We start from the raw sequence: 20,038 nt of genomic DNA, 5'->3' as shown, positions 1-20,038 counted from the left end.
CACTGCTTCGTGATATGGCAAGATATTACGTTTGGGAGAAATCCTTGAATGTATCCACATTATAGGAAATTTTTGCCATAGCAGTCCCGTAGGCACATGAGTTGTATTAAAAATTAACAGGTGCAGCGGCAGGGAGTAATCTATATAGGTAACGAATTGCTCTTCAATAGACTTTTCCACTAGTTGTAAGGCCAGCAATCCTTCTGAGGTTAGGGATCTAGGGGAAGTGGGATCAGAACTCCCTTTAAGAATATCAAATAAAGGTTTTAACTCCCCTGTAGTAAGCTTTAAATAGGGGCGAAGCCAATTAATATCACCCAACAATTTTTGAAAATCATTTAAGGTCTTTAAGTTATCTCTACGAATAACGATCTTTTGGGGAAAAACAGCTTGATCAGTGAGTCTAAAACCCAAATAATTATAAGGATCCTGAGTTTGTACCTTTTCAGAAGCAATTTGCAATCCCTTATCAGCTAGGGCTTTTTGTAAACCTTTATAACACAAAAGCAATTCTTGGGGGTCCTTTCCCGCCATCAAGACATCGTCTGTGAAATGAACGATGTAAATATTTGGCCATTGTTGTCTAACAGGCTGAATTGCTTTCGCCACAAACCTTTGACATAATGTGGGACTATTAGCCATCCCCTGCGGAAGGACTGTCCATTGATATCTTTTCATGGGTTCCTTGAAATTTACAGAAGGAACACTAAAAGCAAACCTCTCACAATCCTTTGGATGCAAAGGGATGGTAAAGAAACAATCTTTCAAATCTATAACAATCTTATAATATCCCTTAGGAATGGCCACTGGGGAGGGGAGCCCTGGTTGTAAGGTTCCCATAAGTACCATGGTCTCATTAACTTTTCTTAAATCTTGTAACAGTCTCCATTTTCCAGATTTCTTTCTGATAATGAAAATGGGTGTATTCCAGGGAGAGTGAGACTCTACCAAATGTCCTGCTTCTAACTGCTCCTGCACTAGCAAAGAAGCGGCCTCTATTTTCTCTTTGGGTAAAGACCACTGATCTACCCACACCGGAATATCATTACGCCATTGAATTTTTTCCGCGTGGGATGCAGGCAAGATAGTGGTCGCTATTGAAAATACTTTAAACCTCTCATGTTAGAGTGGGGTTTAAGATCCTTAAAGGTCCTAATTCCCTGTCCTTTTTTTACTAGTTCACGAGCAGGCAGGTGTCCCTGCCTGAATGTCTGTCCAGTCACCATCTCCTTAGAACTGCACAGAACAACACCCATCTGTGACAACAGATCTCTTCCCCACAGGGTCACAGGCAAATTTGACATAACATACGGCTGAATCTTTCCTGATTTCCCTTCCTCATCTCTCCAGGTTAGCAATTTGGAACTACGTTTTGGGTTACTGGCGTACCCAATTCCTTGAAGATGAGTCAAGGAAGCAGTTAAGGGCCAGTTTGAGGGCCAGTCCTGCCCTCTAATAATTGTTACGTCGGCCCCGGTATCTATTAATCCTTCAAAGCCTTTTCCATCAAGAGTCAATTTAAGGTTAGGTCTCTGATTTGTGATGGATTTCACCCAATTTACGCCCGAGGAGTCAAAATTATTTTGTCCTTCCTCACTTTTAAGGAATCTATACAGTAACTGGCGTAAAGGGATCAAAGTAAGTTGAGCAATTTTTTGATTAGCAGGTATAGTTATAACACCACGAGAGCAAGCGGCTATGATTTTAAGTTCTCCCTCATAATCATTATTTATAACACCTGGAAAAATCTGCAGGCCTTCTACAATAGAACTGCTTCGTCCCAAGAGAAAGCCACAGGTTTCTGTGGGCAGTGGTCCAAAGACTCCGGTAGGCAGAGTTTGGACTCCCATTTCTGGGGTTAATACTGCGTGGACAGTGGAACAGAGGTCCAGTCTTGCATTTCCTGGGTTTGACCTGACAAGTTCAAGAACTGATCTTGTTGGCTGGGCAGCAGATTTATGGCCCCATAAGCTGTCCTCTTTGAGTAACTCGGGGCCTGGGGCTGACCCCTTTCCTCGTTTCCCGGCACCGGGCGGCTCAAAACCCTTGGTTTATGCTTACAATCTTTTGCCCAGTGGCGGCCCTTCCCACACTTGGGACAAATTCCTGGGGTACGGCCTGTTTGTCTACCCTTGGCGCCCTTGTTCTTAGGACAATTACTTCTAAAATGATCCAAACTTCCACAATTAAAGCATGCATTATTTTCTCGTTTCCTCGAGAACATTGCTTGCGCGTGGGTTCCCTGCGAGAACTCGCAGGAAGGCCCGATGTCTGCGCAAAGACGGACATATCCCGCCAAATCTGTCTGTCCCTTATGCGGTTGAATTGCAGCTCGGCAAGCTGCGTTAGCATTCTCATAAGCCAGCTGCATAACAAAGGGACTACCTGTGTCTGGACTTCCAAGGATTCTACTAGCGGAAATCAACAGCCTGTCCACAAAGTCCTGATATGGTTCATCAGAACCCTGCCGAATGCTAGCTAAACTTCCACTAGCATCTCCTTTAACTGGCAACTTTCCCCAAGCACCGCGTGCGGCTGTCGCAACTTGCACGTACACTGCAACGGGAAAATCAATCTGATTTGTCTGTCCCTCATATGGACCCTCTCCCAAAAGCATGTTGCTATCCCAGTCTGGGTTACCAGCGTGAGCATTAGAAGCAGCAGTTTTCTTACTGGCGTCTCGCCATTCAGAATCCCAAAGCAAGAAATCTCCTCCTGACAGGGTAGCCTTGGACAGAGTCTTCCAATCTGAGGGGGTTAAGTTTGACTCCGCCACTGTGTCCAGTAATGCTTGAGTGAATGGGGCTGAAGGACCATATTGCACAACAGCTGCCTTTAACTCTTTTAACAACTTGAAATCCAAGATCTGGTAATGTCTGGTCCTAGCATCTTGCTGATCAACTGCCTCGACCACAGGAAAGGCCAGCATATTAGACGAATTCTGTCCTTTCCCACGAGTCTGACTAACAACTCTTTCTAGCGGCACCTGGTGAACTACAGAAGAGTTACTCTTCTCCGCTTCTGAGATCTTTTTTAGTTCCCGAAGCTCATTAGTCAGCCTCTGAAGCTTAATTTCAAATTCTAACTCAATTAGCCGTGTGTCCCTATGCGTAGCACCTCCCGAAGTGGTGACTGTGGGTGGAGCGGGAGATTCGCAAGAGGACCAATTCTCATTAGGGTAATGGGCCATTCCTCTATCTGAGTGATTTTTGTTAAAATTCAGTCCATCATCAGAGTTTCCACAATTATCAATTTTTGAGTTAAGAAGATCTTTTCCTGAGGAGGCCTTCTCTGATAGGCACTCCTCCTGAGATACCACAAGCTCCGCCTGAGGGCAATTTAGCCCTGGGGAAGTTGCATTTTTTATAGCATCATTTACAAGCGCCCAGAGACCTAGGGTAAAATTATCTGTCTGAGCGATATTCAGGGCCTCACCAACTTTTTCCCAGGTTCCACAATCTATCGTTTCTTCTTCTTTGAACCATGGACAACAGCTATCTATCTTATCTAAAAAATTTCTTACTAATTGTACTTCAAGCCTTACTCCTTTTTCCTTAAGCAACTCCTGAAAACTAAAAACAATTGCCTGATCCATGTTTTTGAACCCTTCTTTCTTCCACCTAAGCAGTTTTCTAAAAAAAACTGCGGCACACTGCCTGTCTCCGTATCTAGTTCCGATTTACGAACTGCTGACCCCAAGTAGAACCAGTGTTGGGTCAGCACTGCTTCAAACTTGCTTCGTATCCTACTGCATCCCCGCAACACTTTCAAAACTGAAATTTTTTTAGGCTAGCGCTAGCATGTGTACCTGTCCGTTGCTCCGATGCTCCTCCTCCGATACGAAGATTCTTTCCTTTCTTGTGGAGCTCCACACAGCAATCGTTTCTCTTAGCATCTCTCTGCCATTCTTCAGGTCCCTGTTCGGGCGCCAACTGTTGCGGCCCGCCCGCGGTCCACAACACGAACGGTTCAACTGAGAATGGCAGTTCCCTGCAAAGAGAGGTAACTAGATAGGGCGGAAGAAACAATGGAGTCAAGACAACATTCGGATCAAGACTCAATTTAATATTTCCAGACACTCAGTTTATAAAGGAAGGGGGAGGGAACCCAATTTCCCGCCAAGTAACTCAGGGTCCAGTAGCAGGACGAACACGTGTGTGCCTTCAGGCAGCAAGGTCAGGTTCCAGCAGTGGGCGTGGCAGGACGAATGAGCCGGTAGCTCCACCCTAGAGCAGGCAGGTTCCAGGCTGGGGGAAGGGAGACCACACTTCCCTTTTTAGGTCTAGTATGGTTTTGTTCATTTCCATCATCTGTTTGGATGTGTTTTCCTGTTTTTCTGTAAGGACTTCTACCTGTTTGATTGTGTTATCCTGTTTTTCTTTAAGGACTTCTACCTGTTTGATTGTGTTATCCTGTTTTTCTTTAAGGACTTCTACCTGTTTGATTGTGTTATCCTGTTTTTCTTTAAGGACTTGTAACTCTTTAGCCATGTTCTCCTGTAATTCTTTAAGTGAGTTATAAAGTCCTTCTTGATGTCCTCTACCATCATCATGAGATATGCTTTTAGATCCGTGTCTAGCTTTTCCGGTGTGTTGGGGTGCCCTAACTGGGCTAAGTGGGAGTGCTGGGTTCTGATGATGGTGAGTGGTCTTGGTTTCTGTTAGTAAGATTATTACGTTTACCTTTCGCCATCTGGTAATCTCTGGGGTTAGTTGTTATCGTTGTCACTGTTTAAAGATCGGAGCAGACTCTGTGTTCCACTCACCAGAAGTCTCAAAATCCTGTGGCGGGGGTCGTGCGCTCTAGCTACCCCTGTGCTGATCCGGCCGGATGAGGCCTGTGGCCCTACTCAGGCCGGTTTCTGCTTCCCTAACTAATACAGTCTCAGGTCCCGCACGCAATTGGATTGGAGCAGAAGCTGTGTTCCACTCACCTGAAGTCTTAAGATCCTGTGGCGGGGGTCGTGGGTAGCTGGCGGGTGTCAGCCGACCCTGGGCCCTAGCTATCCCGGTGCTGTTCTCGTGTTAATTTCAATATCTAGGTCATGTATCTAGATTTAGGTTCTGGCAGTTACACTTTTCCCCTTGAAAATAGATGACATATTTCAGTTACTTTGTATGTGGACTAATTTGGGGGTTATGGTCTGGATACTTAATGACACTGTGGAGACTCTGGATTTGGTCACATTTGACAAGTCTTGTTTCCCTTTTCCATCCCTTCCTGTTTCCTTCTAGACTTATAACTTGGTTGAACATGGATTACAAATTCTGCCTTGTATGGCAGCTCTTGAATTTTGGTTCAGGGATTAGCCAGATATTTGATGAAATTCTCATTTCCAGGACATTTTTCACCACAACATCTCTGCTTGGTAGTAACACTGCTCTTTAGTTTGTCTGCCAGTTTGTTATTTGAATTTTGTATACTGTGCATAGTGTTGGCTTTGGCTTACACTGAAACTAAAAGTATCTGAAAAAAAAAAAGAAATATATAGCAATATATGATAGGTCTTCTTTTGTACTTTTAGTGTACTTACCAGAGAACAGATTGAATTTTGAATTACATAGGTAAAAGATCTGCATAACTCTTAAATTATAGGCTTGTTGAGGATGTTGGAAACTATCTAATGTAATCTAAGATATATTCAAGAAAGTCTTCTTAGAATCCAATCATAGAAGTCAAATACATGAATATTTGTATGTATATATGAGTAATGGAATGTGATGGAGGAGGTAATTCTGAGACAGCAGATTACTAACAATAATAATTAAAACTGTTAAGTATAAGAAATTTGTTTTGTCCCATTGTTTACTAGCTAATAGGGCTGATTACAGCTGTTCCTTAGTAGTCCCTTACTGTACTGACAACAGATTTATCATTAAAATTTTTTTTAAAATCAATGCCTACCTACCTATCCACTAAAGATGATAGATATTATGGCTTAAAATTTTTTAGTTACATTTTTAAAAGGGGTAAGCTATCATGTAGTGTTACATTCAGTTTTTTTTTTTTAATTATTTGGTATTTTCTTTATTCCATTCAGTTTTATAGCATTTTTGGTTAAGAAAACCAAGAGAAATTCCAGTTGAACCTTATATATAATTGTGTATTGCTGAAGGAAAAATTAAATTCTTTAGTGATTTAATTAAAGGAAAGAAAAATAAAATGAGAATACTCTTATAAATGAGATAGCTTATAAAAGTAATGAACCATCTTTGGTGGTACTGAGGATCTTTAATATCATAGTAATAATAACTATAATAACTTTATTATATTTATATGTCATATATTAATAAATTCATTATATGCCATAGATAAATGCATTTGTTTATATTACATAAATATATAATTTAAAATTATTTATTATATAAAATATATTTATATCATAATAATAATGATGAGTAAATAATGCTCTTAGGATCATTGCTATTTTGTTGCCATAAACAAAGACTTCTAGCAACATTTTGTTTATGTGCTAAATGATTTAAGTGTTAGCTTATAAGATATGTAAATAATGGCTCTTAGACCTCACAACTTTTCAGAATCTCTCAGCTCTGTACTATAGTTGGATTGTGCACAGTGTTAACCAGAGTGAAGATAAAATTTTATCTAACATTTTCTTTTCTGAACACAGTGTAAATCATTTGTTTTATCATTTAATTTAGAAAATACTAGTTTAAACTGTATGTTTAATTTTAAGTAGGACAAAGTAGGACAGAGACTCAAAGATGACAATACTTTAAACTTTTTTAAAATAATTTTTTTGTGTGTATATAATGTATGTGTGCATGTATACATGTTCACATGTTTGTGGAGGTCAGAGGTTGACACTGGTTGTCTTCTTCTATTGCTTTCTATCCTATTTTTGAGGCAATGTCTTTCTCTGAGCCCAGAGATTATTAATTGGCTCTTGAAATTCTCCTGTCTCTGTCCTTTCACAGCTAGGATGGCAGACAAGTGCCAACATAATTGATTTTTATGTGAGTGGTGGAGATCTAAATTCAGGTCCTCCTGTATGTATGGCAGGTACTTACTGACTAAGCCATCTTCTCAGCCCTTAAATTTAAACCTTTAAAAATACATGGGCATGTAATATGCATGCATACATGTATGGAGTTCAGAAGACAACCTGTGGTGACATTTTCAGAAATACCATCTGTAGTAGTACCCAATTTGTGCTACACAAATCTAAAGAGGCAGACGCACAAACACACACACACACACACACACACACACACACTCTTTATATTTTAATATACCTTAAACAGCTCAATGGCTGGAACACTTCCTAACCTCCATGTGGCTGATCTAGCCCCTTCTGATACTCCTGAGTTATTACTTATTAAAATCTGTATTCCATCTTGCTGCCCTAGACCCAGACGTTCAGTCCTCTTGGGCCATGATCCCCAGCACGTATCTGCACCTCTCAGGCATGATGTTTCCTCTCCTTCCCCAGCATGGTGGCTGTTCCTAGATCCCCCTCTGTCCTCCTGCTCAGCCATTGGCCACTGGCAGCTTCATTTACCACTCAAAACCAACAGGAGGCAGAATCTCTCAGCCTTACATGTAAGACACTACAAACATGTTTTTTGGGAAACCTGATTAGCATGAGAATAGAAGCAGCTACATTTCCCCCCTTTTTGTCCCTTAAAAAGGCTTTCTCTCAGATACACATTGAACATAGATATAACAGTTATGTAAACTATAAAGTATGATGTACACTAATGACGTCCAGTCCATCAATTTTGTCAATTTAGGTACATTACTCTAGCATCTATTCTAACTTAAAGAGTTTACAATTCTACACCTGAGTGATGTTTTGATTTTAACTTGCATTACTATCTGAAAACCAACCTTTCAAATCTAGATCATCTTTCTTATTGCTAAACAACTTAGGTTTGATTATGAGACTTAACTAGTCTTCAACCCCATCAGAGATCAGAGAATGAATTAAATATTACCTGAATATATAGAAAGCACAAAAACATAGCTTCCAAAACTTAAACATTTTGTAGAGACATCTGACTGCCTGGACAATCCCCTATATTCCTCATAACTTTGGAGCATCTGTCTTCAGCCTTCTGGGATAGAACCATCTGACAGACCTTAAATAAAGTTGGAATGATGAAGGACTAGCTTATCCTGTCTTGGTAGAGCTAAGATGTTGACTATTCCACATTGTATGTCCTTTCCTGGACAGTATTTTTTTGTCTGCAGATGAATTAGGGCAATTTGTGTCCAGTGGCTACCTTGCCACAATTGGAGCATATGGAGATTATGATGCTCAATATCTTCCTTGAACTGTGAAGGGGATCCTGTAAGGAGCAGACCTGTCTCCTAGTCAAAAATTCTATTAATAATGAAATGATTTTAAATGTCATATGCTGTGGATTTCTGATGCTTTTGACTATATACATTATATATCTGAACTGTTAAATCTTGACTACTCAGATATTTCTATTTGAATAATATCGAAAACACTTTATTATACTTAAATAAGAATCTAATATAACCATGAGTTGCATTACTTAATCATCCTAAACAGTTTGTAATAGCACCTATTAGAAGGACTGTTTCTAAGCCTTGTATTCTTAAATGTGTTGCATAGGCATAATGCCTATCTGAAAGTAACAATATTAATTTAAATTGTTGTGTCAATATACAAAAAGTTATACCAATGAAAACCTTAAACCCATATCAATATATAAATTCCGTACCAATGTAAGAAAATATGACTTTAGTTGTGTGTCAAAATTTAGAGATTTCTACCAATGTAAGATTATGGCTATAAAATGCTTTGTTTGAGAATAAATTTAATAATTTGTTCTCATATATCCAATTTCTTATAGTATTACTATATCCACCTTTTTAATTTTAACCCCCTTCACTTTACCTAAGAAAGGATAGAGAAGAGGAAAGGAAAGACAGAAATCTCCAAGTCTAAGTTCTCTATTTAGTTTCTTCCTTGTCCAAAATTATGACCATTTCCAAATTATTCCTTAAAATAACAACCTATCTATAATTTATAAAATAAGCATAATCAGACACTCAAACCAAAGGAATAGGGATGAGGACTCTCAATGGCTTCTTCCTCCTGTATATAGGGGCAGCGAATAAACATGGATGGGGAGGGGTAGAAAAGTTGGAAAAATCAGTTAGACTTAAGAAAGCTAGCTTTTTGTATCTGTTATTCAGTCTCTGTATGCTTAGAAGGTTCAGGGCTTGAGTGAAGTTCTAACTGGATCCGCCTGAAAGATTGGATGAACCGTGTTCATTGGGAATTAGCAGCTGTTCTTGAAACTGTTCTGGAATCAAGTCTCTGGAAACAGCATCAGGTGAGGCAGAATCAGGCAGGGAGCTGGAACAGCAGGTCTTTTCAGCATTGTTGAGAATGAATCTGGTCAGAGCTGCATCTTGGTGTTTCATTCTGTAATATGAATCTTATAACCAAATTTTTACCAGGACTCTTAGTGTTATGAACTTTCCTCCTAGCATTGCTTTCATTGTGTCCCATAAGTTTAGGTATGATGTGTTAACATTTTCATTAAATTCTAGGAAGTCTTTAATTTCTTTCTTCATTTCTTCTGTGGCCAAGTTATCATCCAGTAAAGAGTTGTTCAGTTTCTTCGTGAATGTGGGCTTTTGTGGTTTTTGCTGTTGTTGAAGTCCAGCCTTAGGCCATGGTGATCTGATAGGATGCATGGTATTATTTCAATCTTCTTGTATTTGTTGAGGGTTGGTTTGTGACCAATTATATGATCGATTTTGGAGAAGGTACCTTGAGGTGCTGAGAAGAAGGTGCATTCTTTTATGTTAGGGTGAAATGTTCTGTAGATATCTGTCAAATCCATTTGGTTCATAACCTCTCTTAGTTTCACTGTATCACTGTTTAGTTTCTGTCTCAGTGACCTGTCCATTGGTGAGATTGTGGTGTTGAAGTCTCCTACTACTATTGTGTGGGATTCAATGTGTGTTTTGAGTTTTAGTAAAGTTTCTTTTATGAATTTGGGTGCTTTTGAATTTGGGACATAGATGTTCAAATTTGAGATGTCCTCTTGGTGAATTTTCTCCTTGATGAATATGAAGTATCCTTCTTCATCGTGTTTGATAACTTTTGGTTATCAGCTTTCTGGTTATTGGATGGCAACTCCTGCTTGTTTCCTGGGACCATTAGTATGAACTCTGACCAGGCTCTTCTGGCTTTCATAGTCTTTGTTGAGAAGTCTGGTGTAATTCTGGTAGGTTTACCTTTTTATGTTACTTTGCCGTTTCCCCTTGCAGCTTTTAATATTCTTTCTTTGCTCTATGTATTTAGTGTTTTGATAATTATGTGACAAGAAAGGTTTTCTTCTTTGGTCCCATTTATTTGGTGTTCTATAGACTTCTTCTATCTTTATGTCCATCTCTTTCTTTATGTGGAAAAGTTTTCTTCAATGATTTTGCTGAAGACATTTTCTGGTCCTTTGAGCTGGGAATTTTTGTTCTCCTCTATTCAGATTATCCTTAGTTTTGGTCTTTTCATTATGTCCTGAATTTCCTGGATGCTTTGTGTTAGGAGTTTTTTATGTTTTGAATTGTCTTTGACTGTTGTGTCAATCTCTTCTACCGTATCTTCTACACCTGAGATTTTCTTTTCTGTCTCTTGTATTCTGTTGGCAATACTTACATCAGTAATTCCTGACCTCTTTCCTAGGTTTTCTATTTCCTGGTTTGCCTCCATTTGTGTTTTCTTTATTGTTTCTACTTCCACTTTTAGGTCTTGGATCTCTTTATTCAACTCCTTCACCTGTTTACCTGTGTTTTCCTGTATTTCTTTGAGTGAGTTATTGATACCCTCCTTAAAGGACTCTATTATCTTCATGAATTAGGATTTTAGGACAGATTCCTGATTTCCAGGTGTGTTAGTGTACTTAAAGCTTGCTATGGTGTGAAAACTGGGTTCTGATGGTGCCCACATATTTTGGCTTCTGTTGCTTATGGTCTTGCGCTTGCCTTTTGACATCTGGATATCCCTGGTGTTTGTTGGTCTAGATTACTGTATAGAGTCTGCCTCTTTCGTCCCTGGGTTGCTTCAGGTCTCCTGGTAGGCCTGTGGCCCTCACTGTATCTAACCACCTGTGGGGCCTTTCAACTGGGGCAGAGAAGCTGCTGATCTGTTGCCCTGGCTGCAGTAGATCTCCTGGGAGTTCTTCAGCTTGTTGGGTCTTCAGCGGAGTGGTCAAGCTGTTGTCCAATTGTGCTGAGTGAAGCTGATCCTCAAGTGCTCAGAGAGCAGCAGATCCTCAACTGATCTGAGTGCAGAGGGTCCTCTAGGATGTATTGGGCTATGGAGTCTTTACAGGAGCAGACCAACTAGGAATCTGCCCTAGCAGCAAGGACCAGGCAGAAGGGGTGGAAGGGATGGAAGGAAGGTGTATTGGCTAGTTTTGTGTCAACTTGACACAGCTGGAGTTATCACAGAGAAAGGAGCTTCAGTTGAGGAAATGCCTCCATGAGATACAACTGTCAGGCATTTTCTCAATTAGTGATCAAGGGGGAAAGGCCCCTGTGGGTGGGACCATCTCTGGGCTGGTAGTCTTGGTTCTATAAGAGAGCAGGCTGAGCAAGCCAGGGGAGGCAAGCCAGTAAAGAGCATCCCTCCATGGCCTCTGCATCAGCTCCTGCTTTCTGACCTGCTTGAGTTCCAGTCCTGACTTCCTTTGGTGATGAACAGCAGTATGGAAGTGTAAGCCGAATAAACCCTTTCTTCCCCAACTTGCTTCTTGGTCATGATGTTTGTGCAGGAATAGAAACCCTGACTAAGACAAATTGGTACCAGCAGAGTGGGGTATTCCTGTGACAACCTGACCATGTTTTGGGGAGGACTGTGGAAGGACTTTGGAACTTTGGGTTTGAAGACCCATCCGTTGTTAAGAGCTCTGTCGGATGTTGTGTAGGAGCTTGGAAGATAATGTTGAGAACAGTGCAGAAGATGGAGGTCTGGTTTGTGAAATTTCAGAGGGAAAATTAAAGACTTTTCAGGGCCATTGCTATTTTGATTGTGAAGATTCTGTGGTTCTGATTAGCTGGGGCTGAAGAATCAGCTGTGATTAACAAGATACCAGAACTACTAAAGCAAAAACTTTGCATTACTGGGACTATTGATGCTGGTTAGCTGGAGCTAAGAAATTAGCGGTGATTAAGAAGAGACCAGCATCATTGAGGTGACATCTTCTGGGAAGTGTTTTCTGAAAGCACAAAGAGGCTGTGTTCCAGAGATAGCCAAGGTTGTACTCCTGCTGCAGCAGGACTTGGTAATATGTAAGAGTCACCGAGGTGGTACTGGTTTTGAAGGCATGAAGGGGTCATGCAGAGCAGCTGAGGCTCGGCACTGTGAGAGGGCATGGAAGGCCATTGGTGAAAGTGCAGCCTCAGTTGCAATTGAAGGCCCAGGACTGAAGGGGTCACGCAGTGTTTTGGAGATGCCAGTACCATGAGATGACTACCAAGAGCAGCAGCAGCAGTGGAGTACAGGCATCTGGAGCCTAGAGGATGACGCCTGTGCTACAAAGGGCATGGCTGGAGAAGTGACCCAAGCCCTTGGAGGAGCCCAGAAGATCGTGAGTTGGATCCCAGACATTGGACGGTTGGAGATTGATTTTTGCTTTTGATTGTGACTGTGCCCTGATATTTTCCCTCTTGAAGGAAGAAACTGTTTTAGTGGAGCCCACAGTTAAGAGACTTTTAATTGTAAAAAGACTTTGGATTTTTAAAAGAGATGTATATTTTAAAGAGATTGAAATTTTAAGAATATGTAAAGACTGTGGGACATTTAAAGTTATTTAGACCTTGGGGATGAATAAGAATGTAAGGGTTGAGGCTTACTAGTGATGTGTTTGTGTGTCAAGTTGACAAGGGGTCAGTTGTATTGGCTAGTTTTGTGTCAACTTGACACAGCTGGAGTTATCACAGAGAAAGGAGCTTCAGTTGAGGAAATGCCTCCATGAGATACAACTGTAAGGCATTTTCTCAATTAGTGATCAAGGGGGAAAGGCCCCTTGTGGGTGGGTCCATCTCTGGGCTGGTAGTCTTGGTTCTATAAGAGAGCAGGCTGAGCAAGCCAGGGGAGGCAAGCCAGTAAAAGAGCATCCCTCCATAGCTTCTGCATCAGCTCCTGCTTTCTGACCTGCTTGAGTTCCAGTCCTGACTTCCTTTGGTGATGAACAGCAGTATGGAAGTGTAAGCCGAATAAACCCTTTCTTCCCCAACTTGCTTCTTGGTCATGATGTTTGTGCAGGAATAGAAACCCTGACTAAGACAGAAGGGGAGTGGTATTCGGAAGGGTGGAGGTTTTGGTGGTGAGGGGTCCTGAGTACACCATGCTCCCAACAGCAACTCTGGGACTGTGGGGGATGGGAGGGTGAGTGGTGTTTCTTACCACCTGCTCTGAGTGCAGCAGGCCCTCTAGGATGTATTGGAATATGGAGTCTTCATGGGAGCAGAACAAGTAGGAGTCTGCCCCAGCAGCAAGGACCAGGCGGCTAGCTGAGTCTTGAGGTAGAACTATATTCCCAGTTTTCTGAAAAACCACCAAATTGATTTCCAAAGTTGTTGTGTAAGTTTGCACTCCTTCCAGCAATGCAGAAGTGTTCCCTTTGTTCTACATCACCTGAGTTTTTGATCTTAGCCATTCTGATGGGTGTAAGGTGGAACCTCAGAGTGTTTTGATTTACATTTCCCTGATGACCAAGGACTTTGAACATTTCTTTAAGTGCTTCTCAGCCATTCAGTATTCCTCTGTCGAGAATTATGTTTAGTTCTGTACCCCATTTTTTATTAGGTTGTTGTTGTCTAACTTCTTGAATTCTTTGTAAAGTTTGTATATTATCCCTCTGTCAGATGCAGTGTTGGTCAAGATCCTTTCCCAATCTATAGGCTACCCATATGTCTGAGCTCTAAGATCTGTGTTTAGGAATGTGTCTCCTTTACCAATGTGTTCAAGGATATGTCCCATTTTCTTTTCTATGAGATTTAGTGTATCTGGTTTTATGTTGAGGTCCTTGATTCACATGAATTTGTGTTTTGTTCAGGGTGATAAATTTGGATCTATTTGCATCCTTCTACATGGAGACATCCAGGAGTTCTCTGTTTTTTGAAGATGCTTTCATTTTTCTTTTTTTTATTATTATTATTTTTATTTATTTATTTATTTATTTATTTTTGGTTTTTTCGATACAGGGTTTCTCTGTGTAGCCTTGGCTGTCCTGGAACTCACTCTGTAGACCAGGCTGGCCTCGAACTCAGAAATCTGCCTGCCTCTGCCTCCCGAGTGCTGGGACTAAAGGCGTGCGCCACCACGCCCAGCTTCATTTTTCTATTGTATGATTTTGGCTTTATCAAAACTCAAGTGTCCATAGGTGTGTGGGTTTTTTTCTTGGTCTTTAAATCTATTCTGTTAATCAACCTGTCTGTTTCTACACTTTAAGGGATTTTAGTGTTTTCTCTTTAAGGGATTCTAGCTGTTTACCTGTGTTCATCTGTATTTCTTTAAGGGAGTTATATATGTCCTTTTTAAAGTCCTCTATCATCATAATGAGATGTGATTTTGAATCAGAGTCTTGCTTTTCTGGTGTGTTGGGGTATCCAGGGCTTGCTGTGATAGGAGAACTGGGTTCTGATGATGCCAATTAGTTTTGGCTTCTTTTGCTTATGTTCTTCCCCTTCCCTCTCACCATCTGGTTATCTTTAGTGTTAGCTGGTCTTGCTGTTTCTGACTGTGGCTTGTCCCTCCTGCAAGCCTGTGTGTCAGCACTCCTGGGAAACCAGTTCTCTCAGGGAGGAATTAGGGAATGGAGAGTGTGGTGCAGGGTCAGCTTCAGGGTGCAGATGGAAACAGGAAGGATCCTGTCCCAGGCTGCTCCTTGGTTCTTTGTCCTGAGGTCTCTGGGCAGGTCCCTGTGAGCAGAAGTGTTGGTCTTCTTGTGCTCACAGTCTTGTTAGCACTCCTGGGAGTCCTGTTCTCTCCAGGCAGTGGTATTTGTGTATGGAACACTGTGGCACGATCAGCTCCCGGTATAGATGGAAACTAGAAGCATCTATGGGGTTTTATGATTAATGCGATTTATAACCTTCCTTCTTAGTGCCTATTTAAGTTGTAAATCAATGTGTGTAGAGGCTTATCTGTCTTCTTTTTGACTTTTAGATGTTTCTCAAGTAAAGGGCCAGTTATATTTTGTTTCATGTGTCTTCAACCACTCTGGATTTCCTGTGTACTTTAAGTAGTCTTTTAGTGAAAGTCTTTTAAATTTTAATATAGTTACAATACTTTTATAATTAATAGTCTATGTTCAAAACCTTCCCTACAAATAACTTTAGGACATTTATTTGTCTTTGATGTTTACTTTAGGTCTGTGACTTGAATATAATTTAAAAAATAAATATGATTAAGTCTTTTCCTCCATATTAGCATTCAATTAATACTTTAGTGAAAAGACCATTCTTTCTTTACTACTAGATGAAGTCATATTGGTTATATATCAAATATCCATAAAATAATATTTTTTTTTTAGGGCCTGATATTCTGGTCCATTAATCTCTTTTTCTATCATTACACCAAAATTCAATATATTCGGTAGAAAAATAATTTTTCATTTTTGATTTTCTTCTTTGTTTTTTAAAGGTTTATTTTTATTCATGTGTATGTATTTGTCTTGTGTGTGTGCATGTGTGAGAGAGAGAGAATGAGTGCGCAGCACACCTAAGGAATATAGAAGAGGAAGTCAGGTACTCTTTAGATTGAGTTACAGATAGTTGTGAACTGCCTGTCATGGGTACTGGATTAAAAACTCTAGTCCTCTGGAAGAACAGCAAGTGTTCTTAGCAGCTGAGCCATCTCTGAGGTCCCTTGATTTTCTTCTTAATTGTTATTTATTTTCTTCTTAATTGTTACATTAAAAATATTCTTGGTTCTTAGTATTTCTCTTTTTATTTTTATTCTCTCATATATTACATCCTACGGTTTCCTCTCCCTCACCCCCTTTTGTTTTTCCCACCTCTTCTTTTTCCCACCCACCCACCGTATTTTATCTCCCCTCCCAGGGGCATCAAACAAACACAGCACAACAAGCTACAATGAGACCAGGCATATACCATCACATTAAGGTTGGGTGAGGCAACCCAGGAGCAGTAACAGGGTCCCACAAGCAGGCAAAAGAGTCAGAGATGGCCGCAACTCCAACTGTAACTCCCAAGCTTCTCAGCTATGACATTTATGCAGAGGACCTAGGACAGACCTCCACAGACATCCTGATCTCTGTGAGCCTACTTGAGTCCCAGTCAGTTGGTTCTGTAGGCTGCGTTTTTGTGTCTTTGACCTCTCTGGTTCCTCTGATAGGTACTCCTGCTCTTCTTTAGGACTCCCCAAGCTCTACTCACTGTGTGGTTGTGTGGTTGTGGGATTCTGCATCTGCTCCCATCAGTTGCTGGATGGAATCTTCCTGGTGCTTCTTAGTATTTCTATAAAAATTTTCTATTTTGTTCTCATTATTTTCTAACTTAATTGCACTGTGTTTAGAAAAAGTTATGACTTTTTCTGAGTTCTTTTGGTTTGAGTCCTTTCAAATGAAAGATCTGCTTAGTGTAGCTTTTTGGTCAATTTTCTGAATGTTGTTTTTTTAAAAAATTATCTAAAACTAATTTCACTTAAAGGATGTTATACATATAAGTAGAAATATAAGAGGAAATTCAGGTCATGAACTACTTAATTGTCTAAGGGCAAAGAAAAATGCTAAACATTTGCCAGGCTATCTTAAGAGCAGGATACTTGGCTCATTCCTTTCATACATCACGAAGTTAGAATTCTATAAATATGTGCTGGTTAAGGCATATGCTTTATGACAAAGTATTTTTAACCTGTCCCTTCAGTATATCAGCTGTTGGCTTATAGAAACACTTGCTTTCAGGATCTGCTAGAGCATCTTTTGGAGATCAAAAGACAGAACTTTGTAGTTCATTCTACCATGGACCCAGCTATGATGTGTATAATCCATGCTATATGTATCAACACTTTTCACCTGATTTAAGTAGGCGCTTTCTTCCTCATTGTGAAACAAAACAGTTATATGGATCTGGTAAGAAAATATTTTTGTGCATTTCCTCTGATCTTTAACAAATTTAAAAATTAAATCTAAGACTCTGGCAGAAATAGTTATTATTAAGAGCAGTTTAAAAATAAGAGCAAAGCAGAATTCACAAATGTGTGATAAGCATTGTGACTTCTTTCTGGTGTTATAATTAGTATAAATGTTGTTGTTATAGGAGTTGCCTTGGTCATGGTATCTGTTCACAGCAGTGCAACCCTTAGGACAACCACCAACCAAAGAGTATACATGGAGGGACCTATGGCTCCAGCTGCATGTGTAGCAGAGGAATGGGAAGGGAAGCCATTGATCCTGTGGAGGCTCAATGCCTCAGTGTAGGGGGATGCTAGGGCGGTGAGGCAGGAGCAGGTGGGTGGGTGTGGGAGCACCCTCATTGAAGCAATGAGGAGGAGTGATGGGAAGTGGGGTTTGCAGAGGGGAAACCAGGGAGGGGGATAACATTTGAAATTTTATCTAAAATAACTAAGAAAAAAGATGGACAGAAAATGTATTATTTCTGCTGATAGTTCCAAATTCTATTTTTTTCCTTTTTAAAAAGTTTTATTACAAATTATTGCACATACATTTTTGGTATATATTTAACAAATTTTATGACAGATATTTATAATTTTTGTTCTAATCAAGTAAATGAATTTTAGAGCTCATGACTGAAAGTACACACAAAGAGGATAGAAAATAGCTAGAAGTTTTTAGTTTGATATTTGAAACTATATCAACTATATGAACTACCATATGTATCTTGGATTCATAAAATTCTCAGGTTTTTAGGTTTTACAATTCTATATGCATGCATGCATGTATCAGTGTCACTAAAATAAAAAATATTTTATTAAGTGTCTGCTCTAGTATTGTGCTAAAATACACAGGTGTGTAGAGTTCCTTTTAAAAAGATCTTAGACGTTGGGAGAACTAGAAATAAAAGAGCACATGGGATTCAATATTGAAATGTTATAATGTTGTATGTGCTTATGAAATAGTAGTTGAATTACATTTATGAAAGTGTACTTACATCCTATTAAATTATTTCTTATGGATGAGGGATTGGGGAATATAAGCAAAACCGTGCTTAATATTTAATGTGGATATGAAAATGTATTGTTTGATTGCTATAAACTTCTACCTTAAAGATTAAAATAATTGAACTTCTTTAGATTTTATCAAAAATTTCTTTTAAGGTAAATTTGTATGTAATATAGATGAATTTCTACTGTTTCATTTTTATTACTAAAACCCCTTTTTAATTGTGCTTTTGTAGTTTGTGATTTAAGGACCAGTAAACTTCCTGGCTCCTCTGGGCTAAGCAAATCTATGCTTGATCTTACAACTTCATCTCAGCGATTCATCCAGGTATAATAATTATATAATTTCATTATATGTGAACTGTTTGAAATAAAAATAGTCAGAACTGTGTGAATTATTTTTCTTTCATTTTTGCATAATTTTATATCTCTTAATTGGTATGCAATGAAGTATCCTGAGGCAATTAGGATTTGTAATTGTATAGTCAAAAGTACTTATTTAACTTTGCTTTTGGAACATAATCAGGCAGTTACTAAGAATTAGTATTTCTAATGAGGTGTAAGGCTTTAAGTTTTTTATTAGTTGTTTTCTTTATTTACATTTCAAGTGTTATCCCCTTTCATTTCCCCTTCGAAAACCCCCTATCCATTCTCCCTCCACCTGCTCACTAACCCACTCACTCCTACTTTCCTGTCCTGGCATTCTCCTACACTGGGGCAATGAGGCATCACAGGATATCTCTTAATATCAATGGATTCAATAAAAAGACATAGACTAATAGACTGGATACATAAACAGGACCCAACATTTAGCTGTATACAAGAAACGAACCTCAGTGACAAAGACAGACACTACCTTAAAGTAAAAGGCTGAAAAACAGTTTTCCAAGCAAATGATCCCAAGAAATAGCTAGAGTAGCCATTCTAATACTGAATAAAATCGACTTTCCACCTAAGGTTATCAAGAAGATAAGGAAGTACACTTCTTACTCATCAAAGGAAAAATCTACCAAGAACTCTCAATTCTGAACATCTATGCTCTAAATGCAAGGGCACCCACATTCATAAAAGAAACTTTATTAAAGCTCAAGGCACACATTGCACTTTACACAATAATAGTGGGAGACTTCACCACCCCACTCTCAACGGACAGATCATGGAAACAGAAACTAAATACCGACACAGTGAAACTAACAGAAGTTATGAACCAAATGGATTTAACAGATATCTATAGAACATTTTATTCTAAAACAAAAGAATATGCCTTCTCAGCACCTCATGGTACCTTCTCCAAAACTGACCATATAGTCAGTCACAAAACAGGCCTCAACAGAATACAAGGAAATTGAAGTAATCCCATGCATCCTATCAGAATACCACAGACTAAGGCTGGTCTTCAATAGCAACAAAAACAATAGAAAGCCCACATACACATGGAAGCTGAACAACATTCTATTCAATGATAACTTGGCCAAGGAAGAAATAAAGAAGTTAAAGACTTTTTAGAATTTAATGAAAATGAAGGCATAACTTACCCAAACTATGAAAAGCATTGATAAGATGAAAACTCAGCTTTGAGTGCCTCCAAAAAGAAACTGGAGAGGGCATACACTAGCAGCTTGATAGCACATCTGAAAGACTTTAAATTTTATTGATACCAATATAGCATCCTTTGATAGATTAAATGTTTTGTTTTTTCTTCATCTAAGTTATATTTGAAATTATGAAATAAACCAGAAATGATTCCTTGTGTTTGTAATTCCAGCATTTCGAAGGGGGAAACCAGGAAAGAGGATAACATTTGAAATGTAAATAAAGAAAATATCTAATATAAATAAATAAAAATAAAATTAATTAATTTTTAAAAAGGCTGAAGCAGGAGCA

The 20,038-nt window shown here is 39.3% G+C and overlaps 1 protein-coding gene across 2 annotated transcripts in view; it reads left to right on the top strand.

Moving 5' to 3' along the window:
• Positions 1-20,038, top strand: part of Tc2n (tandem C2 domains, nuclear) — a 108,362-nt gene that overhangs the window by 33,933 nt on the left and 54,391 nt on the right. For both annotated transcript variants that reach the window (XM_085830621.1, XM_085830620.1), the window contains exons 4-5: positions 16,938-17,105; positions 18,391-18,482. In XM_085830621.1, coding sequence (XP_085686747.1) covers positions 16,938-17,105; positions 18,391-18,482 — 260 coding nt within the window. The remainder of the gene's footprint in view (positions 1-16,937; positions 17,106-18,390; positions 18,483-20,038) is intronic.

This window comes from Mus caroli, unplaced genomic scaffold (genome assembly GCF_978045245.1).
Source record: "Mus caroli unplaced genomic scaffold, Mus_caroli_1 scaffold_14, whole genome shotgun sequence".
Taxonomy (NCBI): Eukaryota; Metazoa; Chordata; class Mammalia; order Rodentia; family Muridae; genus Mus; species Mus caroli.
The sequence above is the reverse complement of the archived record's forward strand: the minus strand, read 5'-3'. Positions and strand labels throughout refer to the sequence as shown.